Source organism: Glycine soja, chromosome 18 (genome assembly GCF_004193775.1).
Source record: "Glycine soja cultivar W05 chromosome 18, ASM419377v2, whole genome shotgun sequence".
NCBI lineage: Eukaryota > Viridiplantae > Streptophyta > Magnoliopsida > Fabales > Fabaceae > Glycine > Glycine soja.
The window spans coordinates 53,496,650-53,512,868 of record NC_041019.1 but is presented as its reverse complement, the minus strand read 5'-3'; the positions used below and the strand labels follow the sequence as shown (position 1 = coordinate 53,512,868).

The 16,219-nt window shown below is 33.3% G+C and overlaps 2 protein-coding genes across 5 annotated transcripts; both read right to left on the bottom strand.

Annotated features, from left to right (window-relative positions):
- Positions 1-366: 366 nt before the first annotated feature.
- Positions 367-6,204, bottom strand: LOC114397463 (ankyrin repeat and zinc finger domain-containing protein 1-like). 4 transcript variants are annotated; one of them, XM_028359500.1, is made up of 8 exons: positions 5,812-6,204; positions 4,866-5,296; positions 3,779-3,893; positions 2,118-2,825; positions 1,888-1,965; positions 1,262-1,375; positions 962-1,100; positions 367-858 (listed from the first exon to the last, which is right to left on the bottom strand). In XM_028359500.1, the coding sequence occupies exons 1-8, from the start codon at positions 6,202-6,204 to the stop codon at positions 848-850; spliced, it is 1,989 nt and encodes a 662-aa protein (XP_028215301.1). In that variant the 3' UTR covers positions 367-847. The 4 variants fall into 4 exon arrangements, with proteins under 4 accessions (XP_028215301.1, XP_028215299.1, XP_028215300.1 ...); XM_028359498.1 differs by having other exon boundaries at positions 367-1,100; positions 2,118-2,452; positions 2,486-2,825; positions 5,812-6,203; XM_028359499.1 differs by having other exon boundaries at positions 367-1,100; positions 2,118-2,465; positions 2,499-2,825; positions 5,812-6,203.
- A 6,191-nt stretch (positions 6,205-12,395) lies between these two features.
- LOC114396540 (fasciclin-like arabinogalactan protein 10) lies at positions 12,396-13,979 on the bottom strand. Its single transcript, XM_028358571.1, has one exon. The coding sequence runs from the start codon at positions 13,910-13,912 to the stop codon at positions 12,662-12,664; it is 1,251 nt and encodes a 416-aa protein (XP_028214372.1). The 5' UTR covers positions 13,913-13,979; the 3' UTR covers positions 12,396-12,661.
- Between the last annotated feature and the right edge of the window lie 2,240 nt (positions 13,980-16,219).

Genomic DNA, 16,219 nt, shown 5'->3' with positions numbered 1-16,219 from the left:
AATGTCACAAAAAATAAATTTAAAATCTCTACAAATCAACACCATGCACATCACTTCACAATAGTGAGGAGGCAGCATCAAAATGAAGGTTAAAATGAGGCGAGACCATATGTAATCAGACGATGAAAAGTATGTAAAGTGATGTGTGTGGGCAACCAAGTGTGAACGTAATAGCATTAATCATTGTAAAAAAAATATTACTTTTAGTCTATTATGTTTTAATATTTTTTTTTATTTTAGTGTATCAAATTTGAAAATTATCCTTTTGTTTTTTATATTTATAAGATTTCAATTGATCTTTTTTTTCATTTTCAATAAAAACGTTAATATTCTGATAATGTTTTAAATTTTGATGGAATATAAATATAAGTAAAATAATGACAACTAAAATAATTAATTGTATCAAAATTTAAAACATTAACAAAACACTAATGCTTTGAGACCTAATGCCTAGTAAAATAGAGTCGAAGAGACCAGACTTCCAACAAATACCCACACAGTGAAAAATAAAATCAAATAATGCAGTATCAGTGTCAAGTGCACTTCGTCATTTGCTGTGTTCATTTTTGGCAGAGCACAAAGTGTGGGAACGCAGTACGATAGCTGTTTTGATTCTACCTGTATTAATGTTGCTTTGGAAAACAATATTTTCTCCCCTTCAACATCATCAGCTCATGTAATTTACCATTCAGTTCTTCCCCCATGGCTGCTCCCCACCCCTCCTTATTTCTTTCCCTTTTTCCAACCAAAATTACTTGAAACCAAATCAAGAACAATGGATATTTGGAGCGAGCTTGACTTGCACAAAAGAAAATTTTTAATATCTAAACACACTGTCATTGATCTTCTAGGATCTCCCTGTGTACATGCATGCATGATGTGCTGCAGTATTTGTAATTATACCGGTGGAATGGAACTTTACCATCAAGTGATGAATTACAACAGGAACAGTAAATGTCACCTGCTAATCCGCATTTAGGTTCTGACATGCTAGCTGCAGTGATTGCACTATTAGCTTGAATTTTGAGGGCGGCTATTCTCCTCTCTGCAGCAGCTGCTCTCTTTTCTCTTTCAGCAGCCTGTGCCATTCTTATTTGGTCCTGTTTGAAAAAATTTAAATATTAAACAGTCCAGCAGTTAAGAGTGGAAAAGATTCAGAAAGAGTTACATAGTCTCATAGGTGTAGCATGATTTCAACACATCATTAAAGTTTACAAAAGACATGGCCAGATTTTCAGCAAGCAAAAAATCAGTATCTAACCTCTTTGGATAATTGCACACCACTTTTTAGTTGAGATTGTCCCTTAATCGATGTTGAAGCAGTTACTTGCTTCTCTATAGTTTTGGAATCATTCTTAGGCAAGGTGGCTTCAACCTGAACACCGCATTCAAGATTCCTCAGAAAAATATTTTTGACCACGGTCCACAAGAATGATGAATAATGAATAAGAAAAGTATGTGTGTAGATATATATTTATATGATTGGAAATGCAAAATATGAAAAACCAAAGCTTATCAATGAAAATTCTTCAGAAAAAAGTGTAGCTGGCTGAGGTATTGGTCTAGGACTGAAACCACAAGCAACAGAATAAAGCACAACAAAAAATCCTCACAAACTGGTGAAGTACAAGTTTTCCTTTCCTTTTCATAATTCACAGAAAGCTCATTTGTTCATGCACACTTTCCCAAGACTCAATCACAAGCTAATTGTGTGACAAGTCCCAACTAATAAATTGAAATCACAATGATTAAAGTCTGTAAATGTTATGAAACTATGAATTAAATAACATTTTATAAACCAAGGTAAAATGCTTTCAGAAACAAGTCCCAAAAAATGAGGTCATCATATAACATGAGATTCAATTATTGAAACCAATTAAGATGTACCTGAGCCTTCTTTTCTTTTGCTTTACGCAATTTCTTTAATTCTTTTGCTCTAGCTTTTCTCTTAGCATCTTTTTCTGCCTGTACTAGCATAAAAAGAGGTAATCATTAAATAGAGATGGAACTTCTTAGATTTGATCATCAAAAGTCAAAATTTTAAGATCAATAGGGCGAACAATCATTTAGATTTTAAATCATAATTCAAAACTTGTTTTAACAAGTAGCAGAATCACCTGCTTAGCAGCTTGTGATTCTTCCATTTCTTTGGTCAATGCACTGGGCACTTTTGCAGCTTGCCAATCCCATTTGTCAAGATTTGACGCCATAAACCTTCTGAAAGTATCCCTCACTTCTTTGTCATGTGCCAACATATATGGGGTCCTCCCCCTTTCATCTTTGATGCAAGGATCCAAACCCTTTTCCAAGAGCTCTAAAACCTTTAGAGAGTCACCCGATTGTGCTGCCTGATGTAAAGGAGTTGATTTACCAAATAGTTCATCCTCACTTTCTCCATTACTCAAAATTGGGAGTTCATCATTTTGTTTACTTGAACAAGCTTCAGCTTTATTTTTGTCATCCAACTCAGCCACTTCAGCTTTATTTTTGTCATCCAACTCAGCCATGTCCCCCTTGCTTAAGGTTGGACTGACATTTATTTTAGAAATGTGAATTGATACCGAATCCTCTTGGTTTCTTTGCAAAACTTCCTTCTCATCGCCTTCATGGGTTACCTGGGTCAACTGGCTATATACACGTTTTGCTTCCCTGAAAGTAGGCCTCCGAACAGTCAAAGCAATATTTCTAATATCACATTGCTGATTGGTAAAGTATGATCTCTCTCCATCATAAAGAAGTTGACGACTACTTGATGGTGCATGTATAAAAATGCTATTGGAAGCATCAAAATAAGGTTTCCAAGCAGCAAACAGTTCATGAACTTCCTAAAATATTGGCAGGCGAATAGTCAGTCCAGATTTAAATATTGGTGTGCACAAATGCACATGCACTCAGTCTCACACAAACAAAGAAGACACTAAGTAAGAAAACATTTTCCACATCTCCATGTGTGTTTGAGAATGAATAATTAAGTAAGAATTGGAAGAATAACTGTTGTAACAATCGATTTGTCAAAATTCATGACCAATTATAAGAACCCATTGATTTAAGAAAATGTTTTCTATTCTTACTTCCTGCTTTCACAAATAATTACAAAAATGTAACCTTGTTTTTATTGCATTTCCTATTTTCAAAGATTCATACCAAAAAGGATGAAAACAAGATTTTGATGTTCTCACTATTTGCCGTACAAAAGCGCAAACAAGGTGACATATTTTGTAATTATTTGTGAAAACATAAAATGTTTACTCAAACCAAGAAAACTGATATGTAAATATAAAAAGAAAAGGATGTTAGTTAGTTAGTTTTAGTCAGCTGCTGTTATTTTATGGCTGTTAGGTAGTTGTCTATAAACAAGGCAGGTTTGTTGTATTTTAGACAGACTGAATGATAATCACAGACTGAAATTTCTGGTACAGATAAAGTTAAACATATGATATATATTTTCGATATAGGAAATAGCACAATAACAGATTATATTGCCCTTGCCCAAATAAATTAATAATAAAAATTCAGTAATTTTCTAAAAATACCTTACTAGACTAATTTCAAGTAATTATAATTTCAACCACACAAGTTCCTACTTCCCACATTATGAAATGAAATAAGAAAAAATAGCACCATTTTCAATTATTTATTAACTTGTATATAACTACCTCCAATTCAAAGACTGCAACACAACAATTGGCTAGCATGGAATTATCAATAAATAAATAAATTGGCTAGCATGAAAATAGAAAACATGACAAGCAAGACAATATAGCTTTGATTTGAACACCTTCTTTAATGCAAGTTCATTATATCGACGAAGTGAAGCCCCAGCAGAATGAGCAGCCCTGCCAGAAGCATCTTTAGACGATTGTTTTTTTCCTGCCTTGGCCCTTACAACATATCTGTATAAGAATGATAAGAACTTATGAATACAAACAAAAATCAAACTCCTTTTACAATTTTTAGCAAATAGAAACTAGCAATAATAAAATGAATAAGAAAATAATGATACAGGTATTTGGTCAACTGGGAAGTACAATACATGCTTTACTGCCTTAGGAAATAAAACAGGGACAAGGAAATAAAAAGAACTGCTGAAAAATTAATCAACTACTTACAGAAGCTCAAAAACAAATAATACAACATTTCACACATCCTCCTGCAAAAACTAAGTGAAACAGACTAAAAGAACAACATTTGTTTCCATTCAGATAGAACTCATTGCACCTAATCACTTGCTTGTCTATTCCTCATAATAGATAAGCTAAAATGTGAATAACTGAATCAGTAAAAATTGATTCAAAGATATATGGGATTTAATTCAATGTCTCAAGGGAAAAAAAAGATGTGTGTACCAAAGATGTTGTCAACATAATAAGGGTAGTTCCTAACGTAATCCAATACTCTTAGGAATGGGTAGACTGGATTCTTGTGAAATAGTGCTTTTGAGGGAATATACTCTAACAACAAGGGCTGTTACACATACAATTTCACACAAGCTTTACAAGATAGGCTTGCAACATTACATGTCAGGGCAGAATAATCGAGTTTTGACAGCTAATTCTCATGCTTGACTCATCCAGGTAAAAGAAAAAAATTGTGAACAGCCAAAATTGACCCCAAGTCCTAACACAATATTTCCAACAGACTAGAACTCCAATGGGACAATAATTGACACAGATACATGCTTCACAGATATTCTAATAGTAATCTTTGTGCACAGTTGAATGGTGTATGCATTATGCATAGATTGCTATTCCCCCTCTACACAGTTTGCCTAAATGAAACTACAATCGTATTCATTTTTATTGAATAATACTCAGAAATACTATAACTATTTTTCTATTGTTCAGTAGCAAGAAGCATATTCTAACCTGTGAAATGTCTTGTGAGCCACAACAGCATCACCATCAAAGACACAACCTGCAAAGTGTCCACCGGACACAAGCAGAACAATTCTCAAATGGGTATTGTCTCTGGGCTCAGCAGTCAAAGATTTCAACTTCTCAACCACTTCATTCTCTGCCTTTTCATTATCATACAATACATTTTCAGTCACATTCATAATCAAGCACTTCCAGACAGAAACTCTCTGCCCTGTCTGAAGACGGAAGAATAGTTTATGTTTAAAACTTTCGCTCAATTTGTCATGCAATGCACTTTGACTTTGAGAATCGGTTTCACTATCATCGTCACTTTCTGATCCTGATATACTTGACACATCATAGTCTTTAACAAATTCAGATGTTAGAAACTCAAAATCTTCTTCCTTCACAATATTCTTTCCAGCAATTGTCAGCTTCACCTATAATCAATACAATCCCGTTTTAGAAGCTACAGGATAACCACTAGAATCCACCCTCATCCCCATACCACAACCCACATTGTCATTGTGTTAGCATTTTGAACTTACACATAATCATATCAAGCTTCCAAAAAATAAAACAATCAGAATAAGTTTTAGCCCTTTAAAGAAAAATGGGTATTCTAAGTTCACTGCAAACAGGACCACTCGGGAAGGGTTTTTTTTTTTTCTCCAAATAAGAATAAAACAAAATTAAAATTTCGATTTTTTTTTCTTTTTTAGAGCCTAATTTTCATGCATCATTACAATGAAGATTTTTCTATTCTCAACTAATCAGAAATCATTATATCTTTTAAAGTAGTTATTATGAACGTCATCAAACTTACCGTACATGCTAATTAGTTACAATATTAGTGTATTCTAATTAAATTATCTTTCTAAATGCAAAAATGGGTATTCTAAATTTTACGAAAATTCACTGAAAACAGAACTACTCTGGATTGATTGAATCTTACATTGAATCGATGAATGTCGGATTTGAAATGGGAACGCTGGTCCTGAAGGGAATCGAATTGAGTCTTGCAGGTATTGCAGGTCCACCTAGGCGCGGAAACGACGGCGTTTTGAGGGGCATCCAAAACGAAGTCATCGTTTGAGGATGTTTCGATGATTTGGGTTTGGCCTACGCTGTGGTGGTCGGAAACGGATGAGTGAGGAGAAGGGAGAAGACGACAAGAGTCGAAGAAGTTCCGTGGAACTTCGAAGATCGAACGGTGTCGTTTCTCCTGAGACGACGTCGTCGTGGTGGACTTCGTTGCAGGAAGATTAGTCGCCATAGTGTAGCTGTCGATAGCCAGAGATCCTCCGAACAGCTTCACGATTAAATAATTAACACCCGAATTTATCATATTAAATATTAAATGATGTTTTTAATCTTTTATCTGACGTTGGTTTGATTTTACAATAAAGGAATATCGGCTTTCAGTCTAGTTAGCATGTTTTTTATTATGGGTTTAGGTAGAACTGAAAAATAAATCCATTTATTCCCTATTCATTAAATTTATTCACAATAAATTCATCTAATCTATCTATTACACACAAAATAAAAATGGATGAATCATTCATTTAATTTTATGAATATTTAATGATTCATTCATTAATTTTTAAAATCTAATAAATACTGTAATCAATACTTAATGGATTAAAATTGATCCAAATTAATAATAAAAGAATATATAGGTAATATTCAACCAATGTCAGCTAGAATTTTGTTCAGTCGTAGTTGGTCGGGATAATTTTTTGGCCGATAATGTTTTTTGCCTAATATTAATCGAGATTATTTTCACCTAATGTCAACTGAGCCTATTTTCGATGGAAGTCAGTTGATGATGTTTTTTAACTGACATCAACCAATGCTATTTTTTAGACGATTTCAGTTAGGAATTTTTCGATCGACTTTGCGTAAAACTATTTTTTGACCAATGTTGTCTAAAGTTTTTTTGGCTGATTGCAATTGATGATGTTTTTCAGCCAACGTCGATCAATGTTATTATTCAGGCAATGTTTGTCGGGGTTTTTATGTTTGACTTTAGTTTAGGTTATTTTTTGTTAATGTCATCCAAATTTTTTTTGGTCTACTTTAGCTAATGATGTTTTTCAGCCAACGCCAACCGATCTTATTTTTCAGATGATGTCGACTAGGGTATTTTTTTGAATAACTTTGTTTGGGACTATTTTCTAGTCGATGTCATCCAAAGTTTTTTTTTGGCTAACTTTGGCTGATGATATTTTTCAGCCAATGTCGGTCAATGTTATTGTTAGACAATGTAGGATAGGGGTTTTTTTGGCCGACTTTGGTTTAGGTTATTTTTTGGCAGATGTCGTCCATAATATTTTTGGTCGACTTTGGCTGATGATGTTTTTCAGCTAACGTTAGTCAATGTTATTTTTCAAATAATGTCTGCTAGGGTATTTTTTGGCCAAATTTGTTCAAGACTATTTTTTAGTCGATGTTGTCCGAAATTTTTTGGTTGACTTTGGATAATGATGTTTATCAGCCGACATCAGTTGATGCTATTTTTCGAACAATGCTGCCTTGGAATCTTTCAACTGACTTTGGTTGGGGATATTTTTTGGCCAACATCTTCCAAAGTTTTTCGGGCCAAAGTCGACTAATGAAGTTTTCGATCGACATTAGTTGAGGTTATTTTTGGTCGACGTTAGCTAGGGTTTTATTTTGGTAGATATCTTCCAAGGCCATTTTTTGGCCGACGACGACTAGGGTTTTTTGTTGACATCAGTCATGTCTATTTTTTGCTAACATCAACTAGGTTTTTTTTCTACCGGTGTTAGTTGAGGCTTTTTTAAGATTGACATCAACCAATGTTTTTCTAATCGATGTTAGTTGGAACTATTTTTTGGCCGATGTCGACTAAAAAATATCACCGACTAACATCGTCTAAAAAATCCTAGCCGATGTCAATCGAAAAATTTCCTCATCTGACAATCAATCGAAATAACCCTAGCCGACATTAGTCAAAAGATAACTTTGGTCAATGTTGACCAAAAAAACCTAGCCGATATCGGCAAAAAATAGCCATGGCCGATATGTGCCAAAAATCATCATCGGTCGACGCTGGCAAAAGAGTAGCCTTAGTTGATGTTGATCATAAAAACCCTAGTTGATGCAAGCAAAAAGTAGACCTAACCAACGCCAGAAAAAAAAAGCGTAGTTGACATCAGTCAATAACATAGTCATGGTTGATGTCGGCCTAAAAATAACCTTAGTTGGCGTCGATAAAAATAGAAAACCTTAGTCAATACCTGCAAAAACAAGGCATGGCTAATGTCAACAATAAAACCTAGTAATGACAACAACAACAACAACAAAAAAATTCAGCCGATTTCAACCAAAAAATCCTAACTGATGTCCACAAAAAAAAAAAGATCGACATTGACATAAAAAACCTAGCCAATCATTACCAAAAAAATATTCTTAGTTGACATCGGCTGAAAAAAGCACAAGCTGACGTCGAGAAAAAACTTAGTTGATATCAAACAAAAAATATCATCGGTTGATGTTAGCTGAAAAATAGTCTCGACCAATGTCAGCAAAAAGAATTAAGTTTTAATTTTTTAAACTAAAAATAATTAAGTTTAAATTTTTTTTGTTTGTGGATGGACTTGATGGATATTCATCCATGAAAATAGTGTTGATGGATGAATTGGATGAATTATTTAAATCAAATGGATCATATTGGATCGAATCCATTAAATAATTTTTAATTGATCAAAATGGATTATTTGAATCCAATCTATTAGGATATGGATAGGGATTTATCCGGCTTGTTTTGTTTCAAAATGGACTATTTGAATCCATTTACCACTCCTAGGTTTAGGTTTATAAATTACTCATTTTTTTTTTGGGGTTTGTGGTTTCAATCTTCCTTCACTTTTGTTGGAGGATGGGGTGGTTGTTGAAGGATTACAAATTATAGGGTTTTAAAAGATTGAAATTGGATTGAACCCTAGTTGAATAAATTGGGGATTTTGTTTTGAGTTAAAAGCTAATGGGCCAAATTGAAATTGGGGATTTTGAGAAATTTGGGAATAGAATAAGAAGTTAAAAGAAAAGGTAATTTATGATGGTTTAAAGCTACTAGAAAAATTATTTATTCTCGTGAAAAACTAAAACAATTATTGGGTTTGTCAAAAATACTAACTTGCATTTTCTTCTAACGTTGAAACTAACATTTGTGATAGAAATGGATGAAAAAGATTAAACTGAACCGTTTTTAAAATGTAAATGACTAAAATAAACTTTTTAAAAGATAAATGATCAGAATGAAGATAAAAAAAAAGATAAAGAACCAAATTGGTCATTTAGCTTTAGAAAAATTAATTAGCATTTTGGTTATCAATGTTTTGCTTTAGTGTGTGTTCGGGTGAATGTTAAGAAAATTGATTTTGTAAAAATGATTTTGAAGTGATGTGATTTTTGTTTGTATGTTTTATTATAAAATTAAGTAAGGAATAAAATTCAATACCAAATTTTGAATTAAACATTGAAACTACTCAAAGTTACTTCAATCCAAAATTAATTATAAATTCTTTTCTAATGTGAAACTAAATACTTAAAAATATATCCAAAATCAATTTCTCTGTATGAAACCAGTCTCACGCTTACACTATACCTACAAAATTTACGTTTTAGTTCTTAGGTGATTAGGTGAACAATTTTTTTTTATATTTTAATTTTTATGCCTCCATTATTTTTGATTGATTATGCCTCCATTTTGTGACAGCTTTATATTACTAAAAATTTGACTACAAGAACTAAAATAAAACAAAAAATGTTTTTATACGCATTAAAACAAAAAGTTTAATTATGATAACTAAAACAAAAATATTACTTAGAGAGAAAAAAATATTAAACCTTAAAAAAATATATTATATTCAACTTCATTTACAAAAAAAATAAACTTATCGATTTTTTTATAGATCACAAACTTATCAATTAGTCATTATAAATATAAATATTTTTTAATAAATCGTTTCTCTTTTAAATAAAAAACTAAGTAAATATAGGTTATATTTAGATGGATAGAAGAAAATGCAATAGAATCTTTAAAAAATGGAATAACAAAATTAAGATAAAATCAAATAGATGAAAGTAAAAATTTCATTTTCTCTAGAAGCGCAACGAAGATTTCACCTCCATTACATGAATTACTAGATGAAGGTAATTTCAACCACATAACAAATTAACAACACTATCACCAATACATGTTATCTCATTTTGAGACGAAGTAGGATTTATAATTCTTTGCCATTACTTAGTGATAATTGTTGGGAAATGGTGGGTGGTTGCAGCGAAAGCGAAGGCGAGATCCCAGGAACAGAGTCTGGCTCTGATATCATGTTAGATTTCATCTTAAAACCAATTGGCATTAAGTGAAGTTGCTCAACAAATATATAATTAGCACTCCAAGGACTGAGGCAACCGATGTGGGACTTGGGTATTTCCCAACAACAATAAATGGAATTCAAATTTCGCTTCCCCGCATGTTAAAGTGGAAAAGAACCATTGTTTGAATATGATGAAGGCTTCTTACGTGCAATGGTTGTTGTTGTTGTTGCAAAGGGTAGATCCTAAGGTTGATATCAACATTATTAGGGGTGGAGAAATGGTGTTTTGCGTGCATTGATGTAGAATTCGATCTTATTCAACCTGCTATCGGAGAAGTAGAGCTTAACAGTCAAGTACGAGGGTCTTTACATAATTTGTGTTTAGGATGATTGTTATGGAACTTAGTCAAAAACTAAACTTTAAAACTCAAGCCTACTTTTGATTTTAAATTAAATAATCTCACCGCAAAATGTTTAAAATAAGAAGAATTAACACATGTTTTTTTTTTTTACAGAAGAATCAAACATGTTATTAAGTGTTAAAAGTATAGAAATGATTTTTTTTATAATCGAATATTTTTTATACATAAAAGTACTAATATATAAATTACAAGTCATATTTATGTTTTATCTCATGTGTTATATTTAAATTTAAATACATTCTTTCTTTATAAATTAACTATATAAAAATTGCATTACCCATTTGTGCAAGTTAAAATACAGTAGGAAGTTCTAATTGTACTCCCATTTTTCTCTTCGCACCTTCCAACTCTTTTATTTTATATTCCAAAAATTAGTTTCTATAATAGAAAAAATAATTTCAAAAACTTTTTTTTGAAAGATCAAGAAAAAAAACAGAAATTATGAAGATATGAAAAAGGAGTGCTGGAAAACCTCCCAAATACTACTAATGAAAAACGTCATTATGAAGGCATGCACATAGCCCACAACACGACTAGATTAATAGATTATGATTCGTATGAGTATGAAACATAGTCATGATACTGAAGCTTCATGAAAGTAATTTTCCAATTTAGTGATTCTTTTTTGTGTGTGTCCAATTTAGTGATCCTTCACTATGGAATGGTAGTAGAAATCTCTTACAAACACCCAAAGGTCAGGATGAAATTGTCTGTCTGTTGATGATACTCTAACTGCAACCAAAGTACATTACTTCCTAAAAGCCAAAGAGAAAATTCCCCATGAATCATATCTATGGCCAGACTTGCAAGCACAACATAGCAACAAGAGATGGTCAAAACTTTTATAAAAGAATCAAATTATGGCGTGACATGCGCCACGTTGTTAACAACATTCAATTTATTACTCTAAATTTTATGAAATCATCCTTAACACAACATTAACTCCTAAAAGCATCATAAGAAAATAGTCACTTTCTTTCCCGGTTATCTATCCAAATTTAACTCACTTAAAAAGAAAAAGTAGTCTTTGATGACAAATAACTGCATTTATGTACCAAAAAATGATTAGTGCACATACATAACAAATATATCAGTTATTAATTTATCAATCAAGAACTAAACTTTGTTCCTTCACTTTTAAAAGTACCAAATTCCTAAATAACACCTACAACTCGATTTCAAGTTAATTATTGAGACTCTTTGCAATTATTTTAAAATTTAAACAAAAAAAGTCTTGTTCACAGTTCACACTAATTTGAATTAACATGGCTTGTTTGCTTCTGAAATTCAAGAAAAATGACGAAGTTGACCAACATCTTAAATGGAAGACAAAAAAGTTCCACAAGAGGAAATATTTTTGACATCTTACTAATTGTTAACTACTCATGCAGTCATGATTCTCATTAAGTCATTATATTAATCCCAATGGCTACCACCATTTTTCTAATACAAACAGAATCATGAATTGAATTAGTGCGTTTAAAAATCTTAAACCTAAACTCGCGCGTGCATCACCTAGATTTCTAAACCATTCAAGAATTGAAAAAATGTTGGAAAATGTAAACTATTCGTCGCACAGTACTCAGAACCAGATCTGAGTTCTATTCCATTGTATAAAAGAAAAACACATTAAAATGCGATGGTCCTCACCAAAGGAAACACGTAGGATCCACTAATACTCCGCCACGTGGCCTTCCTTCACCTCCACCAATCCCACCCCAAAGGATAACCCATTCCACAAAATACTAAATAGAAAGCACCACAGCAGATTCCACCACCCAAAAAAACACCAGAATCTTCCATAACTCAAAAATTAAAATAAAATAAAAATACACAACTAACACGTCGCAGTGTCGTACATCACCACATGCCTAAATTAATTTATAACAAAAAAATAAATAAACCAAATTCCCTCGTCCAATCACATCCCAGGAAAAATAAAAATAAAAATAAAAATAAAAAGCGCAAATTTAAAAAAAAAAACTCAAAAACACTTACAAAAAGAAAATCAATAAAAACTATAAAAATATTAAAATTACATAAAGGTAGCAGAAATCACAAAGGCAGACAATGCAATCACTGCAACAGTGAGAGTCGCAGAAGCTTTCACGTGAACACCGTCACTCTTGCCGGAAGTGCTCCGCTCAGCCTCCGAGGACGGTGCATCCGCCGGAGCACCGGCAGGAGTCTCTCCCGCTGGAGCCGGAGGCGATGCCGGAAGCGGCGAAGGTGCTTCCGATGGAGTTGACACCGGCGAGGGAGAAGGCGCAGTAACCGGTCCCGGCGCCGGGGCAGGAGACGGCGACTTCGCGAACAGCTCCGGCGGAAGAAGAACGCTGTCCACAGAATAAATCGAAAGCGGAGTGGAATCGAGAATCGTCTCCGCTATCCTCGAGGAATCGACTCCGGTGTGGAGCGTAAGGGAATCTCCGGCGACGGAAACGGTCAAATCGAACTTTCCGGCGCCGTTGGAGGCCAACGTGTTAATTGAATCCTTCGTCGTTTTCAGAGATCCAACGGGAAGATACTTAGCGGCGGCGTGATACTGTAAGAGCGAAACAACTTCAGCGTTCGTGAGCTTGCTCAAATCAGGTACGCCTTTCGCCTTAAACGCTTCATCGTTAGGAGCGAAAATAGTCAAACCTTTATCCGCCGTTGACTGAAACGTTTTAATGAGTCCGTTAGAGGAGATGAGTGAGGCGAACGTTTTGCATCCGGCTTTTTCGATGAGCGCCGTTATGTTAACGTCGGCTGAGGGAGGCGGAGCCGCGAGGATCCCCGGCGAAATGATCGGCGCGCTGATTTCCATGACGGAGATGTTGTAGGGGATTTGTTTGACGGATTTGGTGTAGGAGGAGTCGAGTTTGGAGCCGGGAGCAGCGGAGCCGAAGCCAACCTTACCGCCTTTGAGGTCGGTGATGTTGACGGAGCCGACGTTGCCGTTGGCATTGCCGGTGGTTTGGTAGAGAGTGGTGGAGAGCGTGGTGCCGTTGGGGATCTGGTGGAGCTTTGTGTTGTCGAAGTAGTCGAGGAGGATGTGGAGGCTGAGGAGGTTTTTGACGACGGAGAGGGGGTGTTTTGCGGCCACGGCGGAGAGGGCGGCGTTGTTGAGGACGAGGACGGTGATGGTCTGGCGGGTGTTGATTTCGCCGGCGAGGCCGGTTTGGGAGAGGAAGCCGTTGAAGTCGCTGTAGTCGGGGTTGGCGGCGAGAATGTCGGTGATATTGTGGGCGGAGGCGGTGGCGGCGAGGAGGGTGAGGAGGAGGAAAGGGAGAATGTGAGCCATGATGGAGAGACAATAAGAGAGTGTGTGAGAGAGTGGAAGTGGAAGTGGGAGTGGGAGTGGGAGTGAGGAGTTAGAGAAGGAGTTAAAAGATGGTATGGGAGATTGGGGTGAGTGTGAGTGGGGTTAGGTTGGGTTTGGTTAAACCATGGTTAAAGATTTTTTTTCTCTTTAATTTTAGTTGTTTTTATGAAAAAATAAGGTACAGATATCCAACAAATGGATACATTCGTTACGTTTTTTGTATTTTATATATAATAAATCTTTTTCTTTTTACAAAAAAACATGTGTTTTAGTTCTTTAAAATTATTTTTAAGGACTAATATTAATTAAGGATAATTTCAAATCATCGAATGCAAAAACTTTGTTTTTTAATATTTCAACACATTAAGTATACTTACTTTTTTTATTTTATACCTATTTTAATAAAATAAAAAGAAAATTATTAAAATAACATTGTAAGAGGGGATTTAACATTTAATCAAAATTGCTGTAAAAAAACATTTTAATCAAAATTTTAAAATAATAACCATGGCCATATATAGTTTAATCAAAGCCCATATGTTTATTTATTGATATTTATGTAAAATTCAACTAATTTAAAGATACCCATCCTATTTCAGTATTTTCTCTTTTAAGTTTTTTTTTATACGAAATCTCGATTATAACCTTCAGAAGCCTCATCTCAATTCTTAATAGTTTTTACAAGGGAAAAAAGGAGTATAATGGCTAAGGAAATGGTAACTAACTAACTATGGTTGAGTTGTGGAGGGCCATGTGAGGGGGGGCTAGGATGATTTGGTCACAGCTGGAAAATGGAAAGAGGGGTCGTGGCATTTGTTGGCTTGGTTTCTGCTCTTTATGGTGAAATGACTCATGTGCCCTTGTCCCTTTCTTCTGTCTTTTTCAAAGTTTTTAAGTTGTGTTTGGGGTCTTATGGAACGCTGTCTTGTGTGTGTTTGTAACGTTCTAAATTCGAAAACCGCGGAAGGGTTTTTGTATTTGTAACGTTACCAACTTTGCCATAGAATAGAATAGAATCTTTGTTAGGGTTGCCCATTTGGGAATAGTTTTGTAGCCAACAATCAAAAGAGATTTGGGAGTAGTCTTGATCTTGATGAAGGATTATTATGGGTGAATCATGAATTGCTGATAGCTAATAAAAGAATTTCTAATAACATGTTTTTATGAAAATATTGTTGATTAAATTTTATGTACAATTTATCAGATGATAAAGAAACTCGTGTAATTTAATAGATTTTACATAAATTTAGCATATGATGATCAAACTTAATATTAATAAGCATACATATTATGCATGGATAGTGGGAAGAGGCCAAAGGTAAAAGACAAAAGTCAAAATTGATTATAAAAATTTCCAGTCACTCGCAGTATGTGTTATTTTACCAACTTAGCCAACCGACACACTTAATTGTACTATTTTTTTTTTTTTTGAAAGATTTAATTGTAGTACTACTAGTATGTACACTCGTGTCGTGTCACGTGTGACATCAACAATAATTTTTAAACTAACTTTTAATTTTAATTATTTTAAATGTCCAAACATTCTTAATATTTTTAATTATACAGGTAACTAGCAATAAAACTTATTTTTTGTCAATAAAATATTTCAATTTCATTATTTTTAAGCTGTTTCTATTAAACTTATTTTTTGTCAATAAAATATTTCATCCTCGATTGCAAATTGAAATTTAAATAAAATATATTTTATATTATGCTTAGAATTAATGCATTTTTATGCTTAAATTAATTTTACAAATTAAAAAAATCAATTATAAAAATTAAAAATTAAATGTATAAGATAGCATATATTAAGTGAAATATGTTATTAATTAAGTATGTACAAATCAAATTAATTGAAAATTATTCAAATATTATTTTCATTAGTAAGAATAAAATTGAAAGATGATAAAATTATGAATTCGTTAAAGTAGTAATAACTTATATTATATTAATGTATATTTTTTCTTTATTTATGATTAGTACAAGTAAAAGCATTTTTTTTGTAATTTTTATAGAATTAATGCATTTTATGTGTCATTTCTTTTACAAAATTTGTAAAAAAAAAAAAACTTTACCTATGAAATGATAAATTTGAGTAGCAAAAATTTGAAAGTATAAGATAATATATATTTTTCTATATTGAGATATTTAACTGAACAAAATTCAGTTTCCTTTGACTTGAGAGAGAGGGGACTACATTCCAACAAAAAAACGAGAGAGGGGACTACATGAATATATAGTATGCATTCTTAAATATTATATTACTTTTCGAATTAATGTTAAAAG

Bases quoted from the DNA above. Each gene is read 5' to 3' on its own strand.
- LOC114397463 (XM_028359497.1), bottom strand. From the start codon at position 6,132: ATGGCGACTAATCTTCCTGCAACGAAGTCCACCACGACGACGTCGTCT. The intron at 2,826-3,778 runs GTGTTCAAATCA...CCAATATTTTAG, and splicing joins ATGAACTTGCATTAAAGAAG to GAAGTTCATGAACTGTTTGC. The intron at 1,101-1,261 runs GTTAGATACTGA...TTTTTCAAACAG, and splicing joins GTGTGCAATTATCCAAAGAG to GACCAAATAAGAATGGCACA.
- LOC114396540 (XM_028358571.1), bottom strand. From the start codon at position 13,912: ATGGCTCACATTCTCCCTTTCCTCCTCCTCACCCTCCTCGCCGCCACC.